Below are 21,929 nucleotides of genomic sequence, written 5' to 3' on the forward strand. Positions count from 1 at the left end.
GAACCTGGCATGTTGCCCTTAACAGCAGGATAATAACTGCATGTATTTTATTCACTCTGCCTTTTCCCACTTATTTATGTATATGCCCTATGCTGTTACATCCAGTTGGAGAACAGACATATTTGCATCAATTTTCATGCATCAGCTGTGCACCAGCCCCAACAGAGACTCCTTCATTTTGTTCTCTCCTCACACAGAAGGCAACATTTTAAAAAGCATTTAACTAGCATTATAGCTAGATGCCATGAAATGACTTCATGAAAATTGTGTGGCTTCAATATAACCCTGAGCACATACACAGTAAAGGAGAAAGGCATTCCTCTTGCAATCCAAGTTTTGGGAGGGTGGAGAGTAAAGGCTGAAGGTACAAATCCAAGGTCCAGGATCAGTAAATCAGTCCACAGCGCAGTATCCCTCCCTCCTTTCTACACAAGTTTTCTGGCTGAAGTAGCACCCAGAGCTCTCAGCCAGTCCTGCAGGTCAGAGGACGCAGGGCAAAACTGCAGGCTCATGTAAGGACTCTGGGGGAATTGCAGGCTTGGAAAACAAAGCAGAGTATGAACACGCCACTTCCCTTCTGACAACATAGAAGTCCAGAAACAAAGATTTTTCCAGCAATTGGGCTGCAAGAAGATTCTATGCAAACGTGACAGCAAATATGGCTGGGAAGCAGCACCTGGAGGAGTGGCACTTGAGTTTGGAGCAAATCAAAAGCCAGGTTCTGAAGTCCATGGTAGATCATGAAGACAAAGGAGGCAGAACTTGTGGTTCTCTGTATAATTAAAAGGTGAAAGGGTTAGCAAAGAAACTGTTTTGCCCAAAATTATGCTAGGGTTTGTTTCACATATGTTTACAGTACACACAGCACTGACAGGAGAAAGCATACAACCTTTTTAAGCTTCCCACTGGTCTGTTCTTCTGCATGTCTCCTACATTTGCTCAGTGCAGGTGTCCATCCCAAGAAAATATTGTGCAGGTGATGTGCATGCCTGCTGCCATGGATGACCCTCATATAGAGTCTCCACAGGCAATGAATTGTGATAGAAAGCCTTTTCCTCTGCTTGTGCTCCAGGAAATGCTTTCAGTGTGCTTCCTCATGTCCTTTAAGCTGCCATCTAAAATTCTCTCTCTTGTTTACATCATTTCTCTACCACTTCTTGCACCCTACAGAGTTTCTGCAGTATTAGCTTGGATTGCTGCATTTTAGTACTGCATCAAACAGCTAATTTCATCTGTTACCACATGGTGCTTGATGCTTTTTTGCACAAGTTTAGCTCTGAGGAAAACTAATTACTTGCACTTCCCTGAAAATTTTTGCAACATCTTCACTCATTTATTCACATGAGACTGGCCCTGCCAAACATCGTAACATTAAAGGAATTAAAAGTGGTTCTACTTGGAAATCTTACAGAAAAGTCATGTCATACACTGACTCCTTGAACAAAATAACAGCTGCAAAAAGCTAATGATACAAGCTTTAAATGTCACCATTGCAAAATCATGAGGAAATTGTAATTTAATTATGTTTAACTATCTTCCATTAGAAGAAAAAAAATATCTGCTACACAGCATTTCAAATGTAATTGCCTCAGTATGTTTTTTTTTTTTTGTATGTTAAAGTGTCAAAATATCAATTATACATTCATAGACCTATGCTGCAGAATTGATTTATCTATGCTTAATCATTCAAGAAAATGTACTATACTGTGTGTGCAAAGGAGATAAAATCAGTCAAAACACATGAAATTCTTTTGCTGTCCTACTCTTGCAAAAAGGAACAATTCCCATTTTCCTAATATTCGATAACGCTGAAGTTGTAATTAAAAAATCTACTTTTTCAGACTGTGGCCTTACCAGTTGACATGTATGACTAGTATATAACAGGAATGTTTCTTACACTTTAAAAACTTCTTCAGCCATACCTCAAATGAAATACTTTCTGTTCAGTTGTCTTAATGAGAAATATTATAATCAAGATATATTTGAACTCCTCAGATGTTCCTTATTTTATTTCAAAACCAGTCCTTGGCAGCAGAGTCTGCATATAGGTATAAAAGAAAGATGAAGCTGAATATATAACTAGTCTGGTTTTGAGTTTGAGAAAACTGAGCTCTAGGAATCTGAGCTCTGGATTCTAAATTTACACTAAATGGACCTACAAACCGTTTGGAGATTTACCCATTGATGAATGCCAGAAAATATGAAAGTGATCCGTCTTAGAGTACTTTGTGTTCCTGACAGGGAGTTCTGGGGACTTACTGTCTTATTGCATAATATTGAACACTAGTAACCAAACATCTGTTAGCAGAGAATACAAGCTGCAGATAACTGTGGCATTAAAATAACCAAGAAATAAATATCATTGAATACTTAAAATTACTTTGGTAAAGTGGTACACAGTAGCTACACTGGCAAGATTCTGTCTTGCATCAAGGATTTCAAATAATACAAGTACTCGCTCTAAGGTTTTTCCTAGACAAGAAAACTATGAATGCTATTGATAAGGTAAAAGTAAACCACATGGGATGCATATCTGAATACATACCTTGCACCAATACAAGTCCACACATCAAAATCAATATGTATTTTCTCCTTGTCTAAAACAACTCAGAACTTGAATTCTTTCATTACATCCGAAATATAACCATTATATTTAATGGCACCCTCAAGACATTGACTTGCATTAGAAGCAATGTGCAGTCACACAGGTGAGCTCTCCTCTCTGAGGTAAAGAAGATGCTCCCTTTTCTGAGCCCTGGTAGCCCTAGAAGTGTCAGAAGCATGATGGGGACAGAAACTTCAAGCAGTTTTAGTCTTGTACTGGGACCAGTGGGGCTTTTCCTTTTTGCTACAATGGTACAAAAGTGAGGCACAAGCCAGCCATGTCCTGGAGGGTATGGGATGCTGAGAGTGGTGCCTAAGGGTAAAGTCCAGAAAAGAGGAAAACACTGGCAGACTTTGTTCACAATTTTCTTCGCCAGTTAATAATGCAGCTGTGGAAAATGCCCATACATTTCTGTGTGCTTCAGTTTTTCTAACTATAAAGCGAGAACTTATGCATTAAAATTACTTTGAGACTACAAGATTGCAGTATGCTTTGCAAACCTCAGTTGAAAGTGTCACAGTAATGCAAACAAGTGTGTTTCTTCATTTAATATTGTAGGCTCTGTAGTCCAGGAATAGCACAGATAGACATGGATCTTTTCATCACTTTGCCTTTAACAGAACAACTCTGTTTTCTGAACTGAAATTTTATCTATAAACAAAAAAAAAATCTATTTGTTTTTTAGTTTTCCCTAGGGAAGCTGTAAAATACTTAGGTAGGCTATAGCAGTTTGGCTGTTAATGATCCCTAAGAAATTACTGGCAGTAATTATAAATGAATGCTTTTCTGTAACGTATAATCAGTAATCAGAAACTGCTAGGAGAAACAGTGGTGACATGAAAACAGTCACCATAATGTGTTTTGACAAGTCTCCTAATTAATAAAATAATTACCCAAACCACTAAATATGTAGGAGAAATATGTCTTGCAAGCCTGGCAAACGATAAGCATGTTTCTTCTAATTTTCATCATTTTTTTCTATGAAATGAAAGAATCTTCTGAAACATATCTGTAATTGCAGCTAACCCTGCAAAGGGAGGTATCCAAGACTGTCACTTCTAGTGCCAAAACAAAACAGAGAGTTGGCAGTCAAAGCACACCCACCCATAAAGTACATTTTGGTCAAAAGCAGTCAATTCCATTTTGACTCCAAGGCTCACATCCCATCCTTAGCTCATCACAGATGGGCACCTCATCAGTCACAGCTGTCTGAAACACCCAGATATCTCAGGCACAACAGGGAGTGAGGAGATTGCATTGTTTGTTGATCAGTATGAACTTGCTTTTTTTGATATCTATTTCCCACCTTCATATAACACTGACCTAATTTCCAGCATTGTTCAGGATTATCCTGTTTTCAGTCTCTAGTGGGAGATAATCCCTAACTTTCACTGTGGAATAAGTCTCTAGGCAAGGGAGTCCATGTGGTTTAGGATTTTGTGCCCCTCTTTCCCCTCTTCTTTCATCTTCTTCTCATGTGATCTTATCTGTAGAAATCATTCCTCAGATTATTCTTCACATCTTGGCATAGAAAAGAAAATATCAAAGTTATGTCAGACTTGGTTAATCCTGTCCAAGAAATCAGGAATGAGTAAAATAGATGTCAGTGTCATCTAATAAAATAGAATTCAATATTAACTTGGAGCTGCACCTCTTCCAACTACAGATGCTATCAGTCACCCATATCCACCCTTAGCACATTTCAGGAGATCTTCTACATGCACAGATGTGATGTTTCACCAGGTCTGTCTCTTCTTGTTTTCTTCTGGCAGCAGTCATCTCAACCATAAATGCACAGAGCAGCCCTCTCATATAAAGTGTCTCTCTGATCTTCCATTCCAAGCAACTTTATATGTTAGTGAGGAAGAGCTGAAAAACCTACAGCCCCAAAAAACAAAATGAAAGAAAATAACAAATTGGAAGGCAATAGAAAATGGTAACTAAAAACCAAAAAACCTGGGATCAAACCCTGATCAGGTAAAAAAAGTGCCAGCCGGGTCAAGTTTCTGCCTAAGAGAATGGAAACACATTCACCTTGCCATTAAACACAGCTCCATCCTGGAAGAGTTTAGAAATTGAAAATTATTGGGCAAAAAAAAGCTATTTCTAAGCAGATGAAATTTTCATGCCCAACTGTGAAGTAAACACCTTCCAGCCAAGGCAAAGATTGATCATGGGTGGAGTACATGCAAGACCTAGGAAGTGGAGAGCATGTTCCTCTGATATGGATGGCCTCGGGCAGTCCCGTGCTTGTTGTTAAGAGGGTTATGGTAGTCCACATACATTTTTTACACATTTTCCTGCTGGTTTGGTTGGGCCAAAAAAGTTGTAATCACAACTTGTCACTTGCCTGACTTGCATTTTCATACTGGCTATTTTTAGAAGTGTTGACAGGTGACAAATTTGCACAACTTAGAGATTGAGAGGACCTACCACACTGTTATTTCCATTCTACCAGCAATGCGGGACCATCTCTATTGCTCATTTCCCAGCAACTTACCAGGTATCTTGTCCAAAAACTGTTCATTCCTCTTTCTTTGTGAGTTTATTTCACACTTGAGCAACTATCATTGTCAGGAAGTCAAAGTGAATGCAAATTGAACCTAAGAAAACCTCTTCTTAGGGATCAAAATAGTTCTTTTGTTTTGTTTTTCTTGAATATCCATGTGCCTCTGACTTGCTGATATCTTCCACAAGCAGGAGTTCCAAATTTACTTCTGAGAAGACTTTTCCTGGCCCACCAAAAAGCAGGAGATACAGGAAATTGTATGAGAAATGTCCACATAGTTCTCACCATGTTTTCCAGGCTGGAAAATGAGAAGAAATTTTCAGAAATTTGAAATTCAGTTGTTTTTCTGAAGAGATTTTTCTCAGTCTCATGTGTGAAAGTGATGCTCTAAGTAGTTTTGTCTGTGAGTTTTGCAGTTAAATATCACAAAGGGGCACTTTGACATTTTTATGGTGTGTTTTAATTAACTGAAGCAAAATCTGCTCTTCTGAGTGATTCATTTATCCTATCAACCTTTCTATTTTTGTAAGATTAAATCAGGAAGTTCGCATTAAGCTTCCTTTCCTGGAATTCCAGTTGAACATTATTACCCTTTGTTTAGACTATATCACTTATTCAGCTGATAAGAGTAGACTATTCCACTGGAGAAACAGAGATTCAGCAATTTATATCCCTTAAGGAGCATTCTTTATTTTCCAGTAAATTACTATACTACTACATACTTCAGGAAACTACTGAAAATTATTATATTTTTTAAATCTGCAGACATGAAACTGTATACTATTGCAATTATGTGCCTCAGCAAAGCATATACAAAATATTTTTTGTCCTTGACAGTAGGACAAAACTACTGTTTTAGCTTTGTTATAGCTTTATGTTATAGCTTTGCATCATTCAGTTCTCAATGCAATCCCACAGCTTCATCATGATCTTCCGGCCACTGAAAAAGAACCTGGGTGAAAGACTAGATACTGATTTCTAAGGGAATGAAAATTCAGAGTAAGGCACACATTTTAAATTCTGAAGTAATTTGTCATGTTTCATACTTTGAAGTTGTCATTTGAAATCTTAACATCAAGGTTCATTCCTAAGGGAGGCATCTTAAAATGCCAGAAATACAACTTCAAGCAAGAAACCTAAGCAAGACTTGTAGTTCAGATTGCTAAAATGATCTTTAAAATCTATGAATTAGCTGTGGTGTGAAAATATACTCTTTAATTCTGGACTGTTTTCTGAAACTATGCTGACTGCATTCTTTGACTATTACATTTCTTTTACTCTGTAGTATCCTGGATTCTGGTATATAAGTGAAAACTGCCTAGATTTACAATATATTTAACTTCTCAAATTATCACAATTAATTTACTTTCTTGTGGAGATTTTTTTTGTTGGTCTTGTTTGTTTGTGTTGATTTGGTTTTGGTTTTGGGTTGTTGGGGATTTTTTGCCTAGGACAAAGTCTAGCTTTGCAAACAACATAAAACACATTTGTTCTTAGACTAACAAGTTAATTTCTTGTTATGTTTGCACCAGAAGCAGGTAACACTGCAGTTACACTTCTAACATAATCTAGCTAAACCCCAAATTCTTATTTCCCAGGATTTCCTTTGGTGCCTGGATTTGTCTTTCAGCATGAATTAGAGTAAAAAAACCTGCTTCTCTCTGCAGCCACAGGTATCTGACATCATATTTACCAATACTCATAAGTGGGGACATTAATCTGTAGCCTTATGTAGAGTGCAGATTTTCCAAACCATCAAAAGTATATGGGAGCACAGTGTGATAAGCATTCCTAAATTGATAGAAATTATATATATATAATTATATACACATTTCTACAATAGACACAGACAGAAAATAGCTCTTTATATCTTTCTATGTGTTTTACATTCTCATATTTGTAAAATATGATGTAAAACTAAATCTGCAGAAAAAATACTTTTTATCTTCCCCAAATCTATCAATATCTAGTTCCTTTGCATATTAGGCAAAGTCTCCATAAATAAAAGCAAATAATAAAAACTTAATAAATGTGGTTATTTGCAGAGGTCAAATAACTCATATTCATATTAAATTAGAGGGGGCTAAGCCTAAAAGGGTTCATAAAAATAACTTAGTGTCTAACCCTAATTATTGCAAACAAAGATCAAAAGAAAAGCTTATCAAAAGTGGAGACAGTTTATTTCCATCTTGGAACAAAGGACAAAAGACACAGTGTCTTGTCCTTCCTTTGAGGTTTCTCTGTCAGCTCCTTTCCACTCCCTTTCCTGATAGGCTGCAATGTCTTGATGGCTGATCTGTTGACTAAAACACAATAATCAATTCTGGAGAACATGTCAGGTACTTATTTTTATAACAGGAACAATGGAAATAGCATCACATTGTTAAGAGAGGTAAAAGTAATTAAAAATACCCTCTTGAGTTTTCCTTTCTAGTTCCTATCATCACAATGCACTGGAATTGATCCAGAACAAACCATGACTGTAGATACACACATTTTTACAGGAATCAGAGAACTTTGATTCATCTTTAGCCTGTGAAGGAATGCTTGTCTTTTAAATCTTCTTCTTTATGAACCAAGAAGAACTAATTATCCTTTTTATATATACATTTATTTTTTCAGCTTACGATTTCAAATCTAAAGCAAAGTAGAGGTATTTGTTTCTAAATCAGTCTTAGAGAGCATATTTGTTTCCCTACAGTATATGCACACACAGTCAATGTCAAACTACTACAAAGAAATCTAAGAGTCTTCTATTTGCTAACATTGCAAATTGCAGAGCCACCTTCTCTGACATCTCATAAAGTTTACACAGTAGTTCTCAAAATAATACTTAGTAATTAGGTATAGAATGAAAAGGACATCATGTTCATAGGTAACATTTTTAAAAGATATATTAAACTCATGCATAAAAAAGTTGCAGAATATTTGCCCAGCTTAAAAACAGTAGCATAAAGTTCTCCAGAATTTTAAAACAGCACAGAAAATTTTGTTCCCTGCCCAACAGAGAAAGGCTATTGAGCACACCAGTGCAAATATTCCCAATATCTTTTTATTTCTTTATTAAAAAAAACAATCCCTGTGTTGATTCTGAGTATATCATATCCTGAATAAGCTTGCTGATATAAAGATGGCTAAGACAAAGATCATTCAAATAGGTGAAACCTATTTCAGTCTTACAAAGATCAGATAAGCAGTGCTTGATGCACTCTGTTGAGACAAACCACTCATTCAGTGCCAAGTATTATTGGAAATTCATTTTCTCAACTGACACATGGACTTTTCATGCAGACAGACCATTATGAAAAGCCTTGCTGTTCTGATAATCTGTACTTTGATTTCTGGCATTATCAGCCAGATCACAAATAGTGGATACAAGTGGCCAGAGGATAAAGCATCAGCTTTTCATTCTTGAGAAGATATACTTAACGGAATGACTATAAGAGTTTCAGATGAAGAGTGGTTGAGAAGACAGAAATGGTGTGTGAAAGAGCCCAGAAATCTATCACCTAAAAACTAAGCATATGATCCTGCAAGCATTTATGCACTCCAGTTTCAATATACCCTTCAAACCCTTCAAATAGAATTGCATACATTAATTTGTACAAATGAAGTTTTAAATTCCTTTCCACCCTGAAACAAATAAAGTCCTTTCTAAACAAGGAAGGAGATTGTGTAAGCTGACAAATATTATTTCATGTCAAACAGAGAAACCCCTTGTAACTGTCTGAACTTTCCATCATGCTATACACTATATTATAGAGTAGCTACAAAGTAGCTCTCAGATTGGTTGAGATTATACTCTGTGTGCTCTGATAATTTCTGCCCTAACATAACTTATCACTATATAGAGCAATTCTAGCAGAAATTTGTCAGGATACTCGGAGACCATTCTCTTTCCTGTTTCATTTACTATGTTTGTTCATATCCAAGGGTTCCATGGAAGCATTAAATTAATTGTTAGATTTGCATTAGCTGTACAATTGCAGATACAGTTTTCTTGGTCACAATTCACTCAGTCTAGCAGTGATCTCATCTCTTAGTCTTCCTAGATTTTCATTTTGAATTTTAGATTCTCAGTTACTCCTAGAAATTAGACATCTTTTTGTTTTGATCTGTATGCTTTTCCCTTTTCTGTCATCGGGGAACACTGTTCAATAGTGCCGGATCTAATGTTCTGCCTGCTCTTTATTTGCATTGGCCAAAGGAAGAGGAAATGAGGAAAAGAACTAAGGAGGGCACTTCTACCCCTTGCAATTGCTATTAGTAGCAGCTAGCTATGAAAGGGAAAAGAAGACGAAGAGAGAAAAGGAAGGAAGGAAATGGAAAAAGAGAGGTGAGAAACTTGCAGTAGGTGAAATAAATACCCAGCATAGGTGCTAGAGACATGAAGATGAGAAACTTTCATTCAAGGTACAAAGTTTTTCACAATGTGGCTGGGGGGGTAAAAGAGTGTTATCATAAGGCAGTGCAGGAAGTTATTTTGCCCTTTATAAACAGACAGAGCACCCAAGAATCCTAGATTAGCTAAAAGGTTGACTTTGTGGGCAATAACTCACTATCTCAGAAGCAAATCTAAGGCTGAATTGTCCCTGTTCTCATTCTGTAGGCTAGCCAGGAAGTTTCCCTCATGGCTCAAATCTCATCACGAAGTCAGCTAACTTTCTGAAATGCAACAGAAATAGTAAAGGAGATAAGCTACTGAACACTTCAGATACCTGTCTAACATAGAGACGTACACCAGTTTTTGGGTTTGATTCATTTTTTTACATACTTGCAATCACATAAAATTCTTGTCTTTGATATAAAACCAGAACATTTCTAAAATGTGTGTTTAAAACTAGCTACTTTCAAAAAATTCTATGATTTATGGATATCTGGCTCATAATTTTTGACACATGAATTCTTGCACCCTAGGCCAAGTGAGACATGACTTTTATTTCCAAACATTTTCCAAATACTTCAGTTCACTTCATCAGCTCAGAAATTCCATATTCTCACCTGTTAGAATCCAAGTTTTCAGGATTTTTGGGGGGATTTTTCTTAGTGCTGTCACTGATTTACATTAAGGAGCTGAGAGGTAGGCATGTGGTTTCTTAGATCTTAGGTAATTAAGTTTGTAAGGTCAATATGACATGCACGACAGATTCTAAAGACCTACTGGTAAATCAGATGTAAAGTTCTGCATATACACCTTTCAATTGCTGTTTATACTTCCTGACTAAAAATCAGATGCCAGGAGAAGTGTTAATCTTGAGGTTTAATAGACCTTCTCTATCTGGAAAAAATAAAGATTACACAGCAAAGAAAATTGAGATTATTTCTGTGCTCTACTGCTGCTTATGAGAAATACTATTCTACTGAGTGATGTAAAGGCTCTTGTTTCAAAGGAGGGAGAGTTCTGGTTTGAGCATGAAAGATTCAGGATGTCCTATCACTGTTAATCATTTGCCTCATTGATCCTAGCACAGATATGTCCCTGGCTGCCTTGAACTCTCTGAAGTTGTGATCAAACAAAAAGTGAGTTAGCTGAATCAAACCTTTTTTTCCCCAGTGTTACTTTTCCCAAAACAGATCCTTCTCATTTTAAAGTACAAGACCAGAAATGATTGATACCCTTGTTGGCACCACATCCTGTAAATATTGTTGTTCATAAGTTTAACTGGGGTCTATGAAGAAATAATCAGGTTCCATGTCTAAGGCTTATTATTTTGTAACACCCACATATATTAATGAATCTTCAGTAAAACCACCAGAAACAAAATACCCAAAGAATCCAATGGCAAAAATATTTTAAAAACATCAAAGCTGTATCTGCCCCATATATGCAACTTTTTAGATGCCCACAGAGCACATCACATTACCAGTGCAGCTGGCCACTTGGTGGTGATGAAGAAAGGGGTTCTTCAGGATACATTTGCCACTATACTAAAGGTGTTGTATGTGAATGTATGTGAATCATTTGCAATAGAATGATTTGCCTGAAATAAGATAAAATTTGCCTGGTTTTGGTTCCTTGTATCTAGCAGTTACACCAGTAGATATGTACCTCTTGCAAATTACTGTGCAACTACAGACTTTGAAAATGACCATCTACAACAGAAGAGAATCTGCTTCTTAATATGATTGATTTAAAATAATAAAAACAAAGTGAAGGGATTACTTTGTTGCTTTAGTGACAGAACTGCTGTAAAGTTTAATATAACAGCCAGGTAAACTCAGTTTGTCAGGTGTACTGGGCAAAGAGATTTAGGTTAAAGCATTCTCCAGTCACTGCTACGTGTCTTTGCATTTTGAAGTCTGATTAAAAAAGAAAAAAGACATTTCAGAATATGAGAGGACTCTGGTTTTTTTATTATTATTTTTTCTTTAGGAAAAATAATGCTCTTCCATATATTCCCGGGAATAAGGAATAGTCGGGTTTTTTAATTCAGAATTCAGGTATTTACAAACTGCTCTGGGCTAAGGTTGGATATAAGAGATTTATTCCCTAAAGAACTAACTCATTTAACATGTCTCTTTGTAAAATTATATGAAGGCAACAGTAAAACCTCAGAAACAAGCAGAGTAAAAAAGGTAGCCCTTCATAATGTGACAGTGTTGAAATACGAAAGCAAACTAACCACTTTCCATGTTTCTTTTTCTTGTGGTCATGTAACAGAATATGAGACACTGTTTTTAAAACATGCAAGCTCCTATTAACCTGTCAGTCACTTCTACGTATTGTATCATGTTCACAAATAATATCATGCAATACTCTCACTCTGTAAAATACTGGCATAAAAAAAGAAATGTAGCAAGGAGAAGGAGGCAGCATTTTTCAGCTAAACTGGCCCTCCAATTAGAATTCATAATCCTAAATTTTAGAGAGATGAATGAGCACCCCAACATTTCTGTTACTCCTCCTAATCCCCGTCAGGTCTTGAATCTGTTGACGAAGTCCAAACAGCCACTTCTTTCAGCCTGACCCCCTTCCCTTGCTATTGCTGGCTCTCATTCAAGTCAGGATCACATTTATCTCGGTAATATACACCTAATAAATCTTCTCCAACTCAGTTTGTTCTTGCTGGCAAGAAAGCTAGCTTCCCCCTCCACTTCTCTCCTCTTTCCTCAGACATCATTATGGGTGTTGACACTCCAGCAAGTTACTTACGGTGCTCTTAAGTAACTGTCTGCATGTACCCATCTCCCAGTAAAAGGCAAGGTAATTGCTGCTGTAAATTGGTTTTCAGTTACAATAAGCAAGAGCATGGGCATGGACAATGAAAGAAGCAGGCAAATTATCAATCTGCAAGTGGGTTTTTATTAGGCATAAATAATAATAATCTCATACAGCACTTTCCACAGTACATCTCAAACACTTTGCAAAAGAGGCATGTATTATTCTCCCTAATTTATCTAGGAAAAAATGAAATATGAGAATGTATAGACCAAGGCTGCCTGATACATTAAAGCAAGACTGGAGATAGGTATTCTGGGTCTCAGTCTAGTGTGCTGTCAAGAACAGGACCAAGGATTATGAATCTATCCTGACTTTCACTGGGCCTCACTTTGCTCACTGGGCTTATTAACATGTGTTTTCCCTTTTCCCTCTCTCTGTAGTTTCTCATTACATTAACAATAGCTACCCGCCATGCTGTAGTATCAAGTAGGTACCTCCCTTGATGAATACTGATGTGAAATTAGCCATCACAATATATGTGTTTCAGTTGCCATAGTTATTGAACTTTATTGAGTCATGGGTTTAAAATGATTTCCTGAGTCCTGGAGATTCCCCAAGGCTAAAACAGCAAGTCTCTCACATAATGGGTCAACTGGTCCAGGTGGATGCATGTGCTTATTTCCTCCAGAGGAAATAAGTTTAATGAATATAGAAGTCATTTAGCTAAAAACTCTTGGATCTCACAAGATAGAAGATGGAAGGAAGAAAAAATTTGTTCTTGAAAAGAAATTTTTCATTCTTCATAATTTTTTACTCACTATAACTAAAAATACCCCCCCCCCCAACAAAAAAAAATCAAATCTTTCTTTCCTTCCCTTTTACTCCTTTTAACTCCAGCTGGGTGCTGCATGGTTGACACAATCAGTCCCAGGGCATCATGCTGAAAAGTAGCATCTCATGTGTATTATAACAACATAGCTGCTTCATAAACCAATTTTTTATCCACTGTTTTGGCACGTTTAAGGCATCAGTCTTTCAGTTTTCAACTACTTTAGTGGGCAACTTGCATCTTACATCTTGTTTTAATGAAGGTTATTGTCACTCTGTGAAAGCTGACCTTTTTTCTTCATCAGACTGGAGGTCATGCATGAACACAGAATATGGTTTAAAAAAAATGCATCTTACAATTGAAATGTCTTGGAAACTGGTGGTTTTAAAGGTGGAGGGTAAAAATCTATTTGCTTTAAAAATGAAAAAGGAAGATCTGGTTGATTTAGTAATGATATAGCTGCTGTCAAAAGAACACAGAGTGAAAACAAACTCATTGTTCTGAAAAACAAAACAAAAAAAAAAAAAAAAGAAAAAAAAAACATTTCCCAAGCAACACGAAGTTGAGATATATATCTCTCCATTATACACCATCATCAAGTTGCTTATCTTTTGATCATTCTGCAATATATATTTTGAGTAAAAGCACCCTTTGTGCTGTCTTCCTCTCACACTTCATTGCACACCGTGAATTGTAAGCACAGAGGAAGAGAACCAGGGATGAGAACCCAGGCACTGATATTTCCTTTTCGGTGACCCACAGAGAAAGGAGAGGGGCCAGAGATGACTCCTGGTGCCATGGGGCTTTGCTGCCACATGGCCACCAAGGCAATTGCTACCACTAAACCTAGTGATGGTGCCTTGGCAGAGACAAACCTTCATTACAGATTTTGCTAATGTAGTGTAACAGTCGGTCCCCTGTAACCTGTATATCCACTAGATCTTGCTGACACAACCACTTCTACCACATATGTGCAGGGATTTTAGTCCTGATAATTTCAGGTTCAGATTTTTTGTTGTGAAGCAGTGATAAACTATGGATGCTGTCTTTAGCAGTAATAGTACAGTTATTCTGAATTTTTTTAAATATAGGGAAGAAGGACTTCTATGTGTCACAAGCCATACACTTACTCTGGATCATTTCTGAGCCTTCACCATGGGTCAGAAATCCTAACTACCCTCTGCCAGCACTTACTTCAGATAAGGTTTAGTTTACCTACTTTCCCTACTTTCTTGAAAGTTAAATTCAGTTGATTATTTTTCCAAAGGTGAACCATCTTTTTAAGGTAAAAATATAGCTTTTAATTGAAGGGAAGGTAGAGACATTAACAGTAGAAAATTCTGCAGTCTTCAAAAAATAAACATTCATTCATGACAGTATCTAAACCACAACGTGGGAAAGATACCCTACATCTTTACCCATGTCTATAAACCAATAGTATTTCATGTAAGCTAAGGAGTTTACCCTTGGTGTTTAAAATACTTATTTAAAATACTTATTTTCTCTTCTCCTCCTATTTTAGTTGATCTGCATTTATATTTTACTGAATCGTATCTTTGTCAAGCAATTTAATCCATTTTTATTTCTTATTCTTTCATGCATCCATAGAATAGAGCCTTTCTTAAATATAATGTGAACCTGATAATTTCCTTGCCAGCCTGAACTGTTGAACCCAGTGTTTGATGGCATTCAAAAGCAGGTGAAAGCTCACTTGCCTCTTGGTTTTAAATATTCAGTTATATGGATCACATAGAATAAGGTAAGGTTATTTTTTTTATTATAGTTTACTATTTAAAAAAAGGAAAAAAGTCCCAACTGATGTTGCCTAGGATCAGCTACAAGACTCTATTATACATGACAAGCTGGTAATATTTCTGATAGTGTTTATTTCTAAAGGAAGATCTCTAGAGCAGAGAGTCCATAAATTACAAGAATTAGAGCAGCATCTATGTTTGTACAATATAGTGACTTCACTATGTATTTTGTTAAAAACTATTTTGGGTACATGCTTTCTTTCATTTTGTGATTCTTGAGTAGGTGAAGCAATGTCTTTCCTTCTTTGTAAGCAAGGCGCTTACAGAGGTATCGCTTATCTCTGTGAAGTGATAGTGCAAACATCCTTTGTCAAGAGGCCAGAACAATTGCAGACTCCTTTAAATAATTACTTTCAGTAAAGTCGAGTGCTAGAAAATTAAAACTTAATTATTTCACTGACAATGGTTGGAACATAGAGGTCCTTTGGACTGTGGAAATAATACACACAAATATACCCCGCTCGACAATGAATCCAAGCCCAGAGCCAGAGGCCTGGAAACTCAGTCTAAAATGGCTCCACAGTCTATCATGCTGTTGCTAGAAGGATATTAATACTAGCATTTAGAACTGCAATCATGCATCTGACAATCCTGTGTTTGTACCAGCAGGTCAGTTGACTTATTGTGAATTGGGACTTCTCTGTGTACTGCACTATTTAGAAGAAAAAGGCTGACAGGAGTACAGTTAACCATTAAGGCATTTGGGCCTGGGAGGGAAAGCAGAGGACAATCAAGTCCTTATTATTAGATGCCTTTCTGGGAATCACTCCCTTATGCAGTTACAACAGAAGGAGAATTCACCTTTTAAAGTGAATAATCGTGCCTGTCGGGCAATCCTTTACAATTACTTTACCATCCAGTGAGAGCTCATTGATTGCATAAAAGGATAACCACTCCACAGAAACAATCCTCTTAGGCAAGCTACCTCCAAAACCCTGTGTCTCAGTCAGGCAGCTGCTGGCTCTTTGAATAGCCAGAGAGATAAAGAAATAAAAATATTAAAGGCCAAAGCTTTACTGATTTCACAACACTCTTTAAAGCTGGATGAGTGATTACGGTGGTTGTAGCCTGTTAAACACCCATGCCTCAGGTGGAATGTTCCTCTGAGCACGTTTCATGGTGAATGTGAGACTGGTGCCTTGCTTCAGCTCCAAAAATACGCCTGCTTAAGCAGTCCTATAGAATTCCAAGTTAAAATGCAAGCCAGAGAGACTGTGTGTCTTTGAGGGTTGATAACAAACTAGAATCAAAGCCTTTCTCTTTTAGATTACCAGCAAGAATCTAATCCAGGTCAGTGATAATCTTGCAGCGTCTATTTAGCAATGATCCCAACAGACAGACTGTTCCATCACAAAAGTCACTGTTTCTGACATAGCTGGGGGACTCCACAAAGACTGAAACAGGTTGGAGATTCCTCCTTTACTGAAGAAGCTAATTAGCTTTGCAAGCAGAATGGGAGAGCTGAACTGAACCACAAACATAGTGTTTCATTATCAGCATCATCATTCATTTGCTGTTTTACAAAGTCAAAAGGGGAGAATGATAACCCTTGATTTAATTAGTGAGAGCTTCCCATCTTCCCTGTCTGAGACACATTTGTCAAGTATTCCCTGATCTCGTCACTCACTCCTCTCAGAACCCTCAAGTAAAACTGACTTCAAATTCTTGGTTTGCAACTATCACACAACTGTCTCAATTTGGATTTTACTTCACTGTTGTGCACATCTCCTCTCATTTTTAGATTTTTTTTTCAGTTCCCTTTCACAATGCCAAGCCCTCCAAACCCCTCCCATATTTTCTGCAAAGTAAAAGTCCATTCTCTCCTCCTTCAAAAGCTTCCTGCGGGTCCTATACAAAAATTTCCTATACAGAGAAGCAGCCTAGGCAGTCTATGTTTACAAGAACAAACCCTGATTTTTACTGAGGGTATTAACTTGATAGTTGGTGGTCTTCTGGTTCCAGCATTATCATTCTGATGGAAATGCCTTTGTGCCAGTGTGTTTTTCTACATGTTCTGGGTAATTTTTTTTTTCCTTCCTTTTGAGGATGCTTATTGGAGAAACAACTTTTTTTTTTTTTCTTTTCTGGAATTCAGACTCTGAAAATCACACACAATGTGCAACCAGCATATTTTATCTGATCATGTCTACTCTGTCACTAACTAGTCTACTAACTGCATGAAACTAAGAGCAATACAGACAGAAAGCCAATTAGACTGGGATTACTTTGGCTGTTCAACAGCTGGGGCGTAGCATATGTCTGTCTTCCCATGTTACAGTTAAGAATTAACATTTTGCGGGCCTGACCTATCTTGTAAACATATATCCTTGTACCTTACAAGAAACATTAAAAAATGCAGGTAAATGTGGCTATGCCAAAAAGAGCATAAGCCAGGTTAGATATGGAGAGGTAATTAAGTGGGTAACATATGTAAAGTCAAGCTTGAAGATACAGTGCAGTTCCATCCTCTTCTGGGCTATTAAAGTAAATTAATGACCTAGAGCTCTGTAGGGGTTTCCAGAAACAACACTATAATGGCCAACTGGCCACAGTTTGCAGCCTATAGAATGGGGAGATGTTTATTCTTCAGGAAATTGCCTGCTCAGACATCACATTATATATACTCTATATCTGTATTCACAGTGCACAAATGACAACTGAACCTTAGAATAACACCAGTGAATATAAAATACAGTGTTGGCTTGGAAAAAAATGAACCAATCATAATCTTTGACAGGACCCAGATATTTTCAAATTTTCACAATACTCTTTTCCACGTTGATAGTTTGGCAGCTGCTCAAAAGTACCTGTTTTGTGCAATTTAAAAGTCCTGAACGTGAGTGTCAACCAATCAATAAGCATTCAAACAATCTTTGGAAAATGTACAGGGGAGTAAGTGGTGTAGGGAGCAACTCCCAGGCATACAGCTATGAAGCCAGACTTGGCTTCACTATAGCCTTCACTATCCGCAAGACCTGCCTGCAGCTGTGCTGCGGTCCCCATAGCGAAAACGCTTGTTGTTTTCTGTCGAGGTCCAGACTGAGACTTTGATGGTGTCCAAGAATTTCTACCATTTCACAGCACTCTTCGACAGGCTGCCCGGAGAGGGAAGCACCGGCATCCTCTAGCCACCCTGCAGGGCTTGCTTCTGGCTGAAGGCTCAGCATCCCCGTGTCTTGGGCTGCCCAGGTCATCCCAAACCTCTCCAATTTTTAACACCAAGGAGCCACACTAGCACTCTTCTCTACGTTTCCTGGAAAAAGTATTGAGAACTTTGCTGACTGCTTTCTATAAACATCACTATTGGCTAAATGGCCACCGCAATAGCCGATAGCCAGTAAAAATCAAAGGAGCAAAAGGCAGAGAAGCCCTTAAGTCGTCTTTGACGGCATTACCTTTGGTTTGTGAAGTTTCCCTGAGCTCCCCAGACGTGCAACGGGGGAACGGGGCGCGCGCGTGTGTCACTTTTTCTTGTATTTACGGGTCGTGCCCAGACAGGAGCTCGCTGGGGCCGCGTCCCTGCGCGCACGGGTCTCCCCCAGCGCGGCGTGGACGCGGAGCGGGCCGGGGGCGGGGCGGCCCCGGGGGCGGGGGCGCCTGAAGGGGCCGGGCGGCCGCTCCGCTCCGCAGCTCCGCGGAGGTGCAGTCGGGAGACGCCACCGCCGCTCGGGCAGGCGGGGAGGCAGGGACCCAGCAAGCCAGTCCCGCAGGCAGCCCCGCGGACCCACCGCGGCCGGCGAAGACCATGATCCTCACACGTAAGCTCGGGGATCCCCCGCTCTGCACATTTTGGGGGGGCGCCGGCTGCCCAACGCGGGCTCGGGGCGCATCGCGGGCAGCGTTGCCGGGACGTGCTTCAGGGGCAGCGCGATGAGGGTGTAAGGACGGGGGTCCCTCTTATGTTATCCCGCAGCACCCGGGAAGTCAGCGCTGGCAGGGGTGCGGCTGCCCCGTCCCGTCCCGCCCCGCGGTGCGGAGCGTCCGCAGCCGCGAGTGTTCGCCCCCGCCGGCCTGTCCGTGTGTGCGGGGAGAGAAGCGGCGTCGGGGCGGAAGCAGCCCCAGGTGAGACGGGAGCGCTGCGGGAGCACGGGATCACTGCTGTGTCGGGGAAGCGGCGGCCCGCTGCGGCTCTGCTCGGAAGCGCGGCCGAAAGGGTTAACACCGCAGGGGCTGGGGCGCGGGGCTGCCGCGGGCGCGGAGCGGCGCTCAGGTGCGGCTGCTCTCTGAAGGTCACCGTGGCGCATCTCTTTCTTTTTTGTTTGTTTGTTTGTTTGTTTGTTTGTTTTGTTTTTCCCGTTCCCCCCTTTTTTTTCCCCCCATAATTTTTTTCTCTCTTCCTTTTTCTTTTTTTTTTCCTTTTCCCTAATTGGGAGCTCTTGCGAAACGGGAACCATCCTTTTGAAGTTCTTCGTAATTAGCCCGATGTCCTCCAGGAGCCCGGTTGGCTCCCCCGTGCCGCGGTGGCCGGCCCTGATGTCACCCCCGGAGGCTTTGATCCCGGTGAAGGAGCAGCACCTCCTGCCAGCCGGGCTCCGCCCCCACAAGCCCATTCTCGAGGGAAACAGAAAGCCGATGCCGTTTTCAAGTCGGGCAGTTTTACATTCCGTGTCACCCTCCCCTTTATTGCAAACAACCACCAATTACTTACTTCCACCATAACTGTGAAGTTGTTGAGTTGTTGTTAGCATTAGCCTAATGAGCTCTGTTGTCAGTTGAGGGTACTTAGTATTGGTGCAACAATTTTTTGGTGGGTTTTTTTTTTTTTTCCCTCGTATTCTCTTTGGGAAAATTTGAAGAAATTACTACTTTTAAACAATGTGTTTAACTAGGTCAGAAGTTAAATGGCTGATCTGTCAGAGTACTTAACACATCTAATTTGAAAGACTGGGGAATGCAATTTTATCTTAGCCATCAATTATAGATGCTTTTATTTTTTTTTACAGGAGTAAATGTGATCTATTTGAATTGCCCTGCCCTAATCAAGAAATTCCCAGCAGCAAATCAGTAACAATTCTGTGAGTCAGGTTAAGTTTTAAGGCTGTTTGTAGTGAACTTAAGGAAGATAATAGGCAGGCAGATTTCATATGAGCCTCTGAGTACAAATCTGTCAACAGCTCAGTGCCAGACTGATTCAGCATCCATCTGGCAACCAGGCCACTGCTGGCTGACAGCACATGGAGTTGGTATTAGGTGTGTCTGTTGATTCCAGAGCTGTAGGCTGTTATCTCGTCTTCCAAGGTATCCTTACTGCTATCCACTAGGCATCTTGCTTTGCATATCCAGTAGAAGCAACAACAACAACAACAACAACAACAACAAAAATAAAAAAAGGCTGAGATGGCCAGGAAGTGGGATGAATGTCTCTCAAGTGAATGATTTTGGGTTAGTAATTCAGTTTGCTTGTGGTATCCTAATTAGGTCTGACATTCTTTGATTATATAATACAGTATGTGGAAGAGAAGATGTAAATGAAAAGAATCTTCTCAAATACGTATTTACAAATTCATAGAAATCAGAGCATTTGGAGCTGCGTTTTGGAACCTCTGGGACTTCCTGATCTCTTTATCTGCTTTTAAAATAATTTTGATTGTTAATTGATTTTTTTTAATCAAAAGAAAGAGTAGATACATTGTTTTAAACACCACAGAGCTTAAATTTCATTCAGTTTCATTAAATTTCATTTCTAAGTGGTAGTTAAAAGCAAGAATGTATCATGTCATGTTTTTATTTGGGTTTTAATTCTCAGTTGTTTAGATTCATTCTAGGATTTTTAAGTCTTGAGTCAGGGTCTTCCCAGCTAGTTCTGCAGCTGCTCTTGCTGGGCCAGAGAGCAAAACTGATACTAGTCATGGAAACTCACAAGTGCCCTATGTATTTTGCCTCTGATGGGGGTAGGAAAAAGGTACTGTAGTTGTACTCATGCACTAAACTTGAATGTTTATATTAGGATTCCTAGAAGAAGCAGATGAGAGGTGGATTGGTTTTACTTCTCTGGTTATTCTGATTCATTACATTCTAGGCAGTGGTTTGTTTGAGGCATGTGAATTTATGAGTTCTTCAAATATTTAGAGATGCAGTTTGCACTATAAAGTTTTTTTCTAGACAAAATACCACAGTATGTTATGTTTGGCCTTCTTGAGAGATTCAAACTTCTCTTCCAATTCCCCTCTGATTGGAGTTGTGCTATTGGCTTCAGCATAAACACAACTGCACCCTTGACTGCTTAAAAGGAGACAGAGGAAGAGAACTCATGTGCTTAACAGGATGGTCCTGTACTGTAAACAAGCGCTTTTCATGCTTAACTATCTTTCCTAGCGACAGGAAGAAGGAAATGAGGCTATGCAAAAGGACCCTGACACATTTCAGACAATGCCAGACCCACCCTAGCATTCATACAGTATAGCCAGAAGACTTGGGGAAATAAAAATAACTTCAGATGTTTCCCCTTCCTTCTTGTGCATGTAATAGAAATACAGCAATCAAATGATCTGCAGTTCACAGAAAATTTGCTGGTTTGATCTCCACTAAGTAAAGAGATGATGCCCCTGTATAATTTATATATATTCTTTGGGCGTCACATTGTTCTGCTTACAGTCTGAACCTTGGTGTTTCAAGGTGAATTAATGACAAAAAACTATATCCTCTCTAGTGATGTAATAAGTGTAGATATCCAGTAATTTTGGTAATTTCAGCAATTCCAGTTACATTTCTTGCTTGTATTTAAGTGATCAGTAATTCTGTCTGGTGCAGGGTATCAGATTTATCTTGAGTGTATTTGATTTCCAAATGTTTTGCCAAGTTTTTTTTCTTTCCCCCCCCCCCCTTTTTTATTTACTCTTCTATTTTCACCTCTTCTCCTGTTTTAAGGAAAAAACAAATTCTGTCTTCCAGCAGTGATGAGCAAGTCTCATGAAAGGGGTACAGGACTGGTCTGTGATTGGAACTTTCTGGTTCTTTTCACTGGGCACTTATTCTGCCATCCTTGCTGACAGTGCTACCCTATCCCACAT

At 39.0% G+C, this 21,929-nt stretch overlaps 1 protein-coding gene across 3 annotated transcripts in view; it reads left to right on the forward strand.

Moving 5' to 3' along the window:
- Window positions 1-21,929, forward strand: part of DLC1 (DLC1 Rho GTPase activating protein) — a 222,852-nt gene that overhangs the window by 165,352 nt on the left and 35,571 nt on the right. Inside the window, exon 1 of one of the 3 annotated variants that reach the window (XM_039378556.1) lies at window positions 18,570-18,677. The exons of the other annotated variants lie outside the window; for them this stretch is intronic. Within the exon in view, the coding sequence (XP_039234490.1) occupies window positions 18,665-18,677 (13 nt within the window). The 5' untranslated portion in view covers window positions 18,570-18,664. Of the gene's footprint in view, window positions 1-18,569; window positions 18,678-21,929 lie in introns of those variants that run through there. 3 annotated transcript variants of the gene reach the window in all.

The sequence above is a fragment of the Pipra filicauda genome, unplaced genomic scaffold, assembly GCF_003945595.2.
Source record: "Pipra filicauda isolate LSUMZ 115617 unplaced genomic scaffold, ASM394559v2 scaffold140_size2443280_pilon, whole genome shotgun sequence".
NCBI classification, from domain to species: domain Eukaryota; kingdom Metazoa; phylum Chordata; class Aves; order Passeriformes; family Pipridae; genus Pipra; species Pipra filicauda.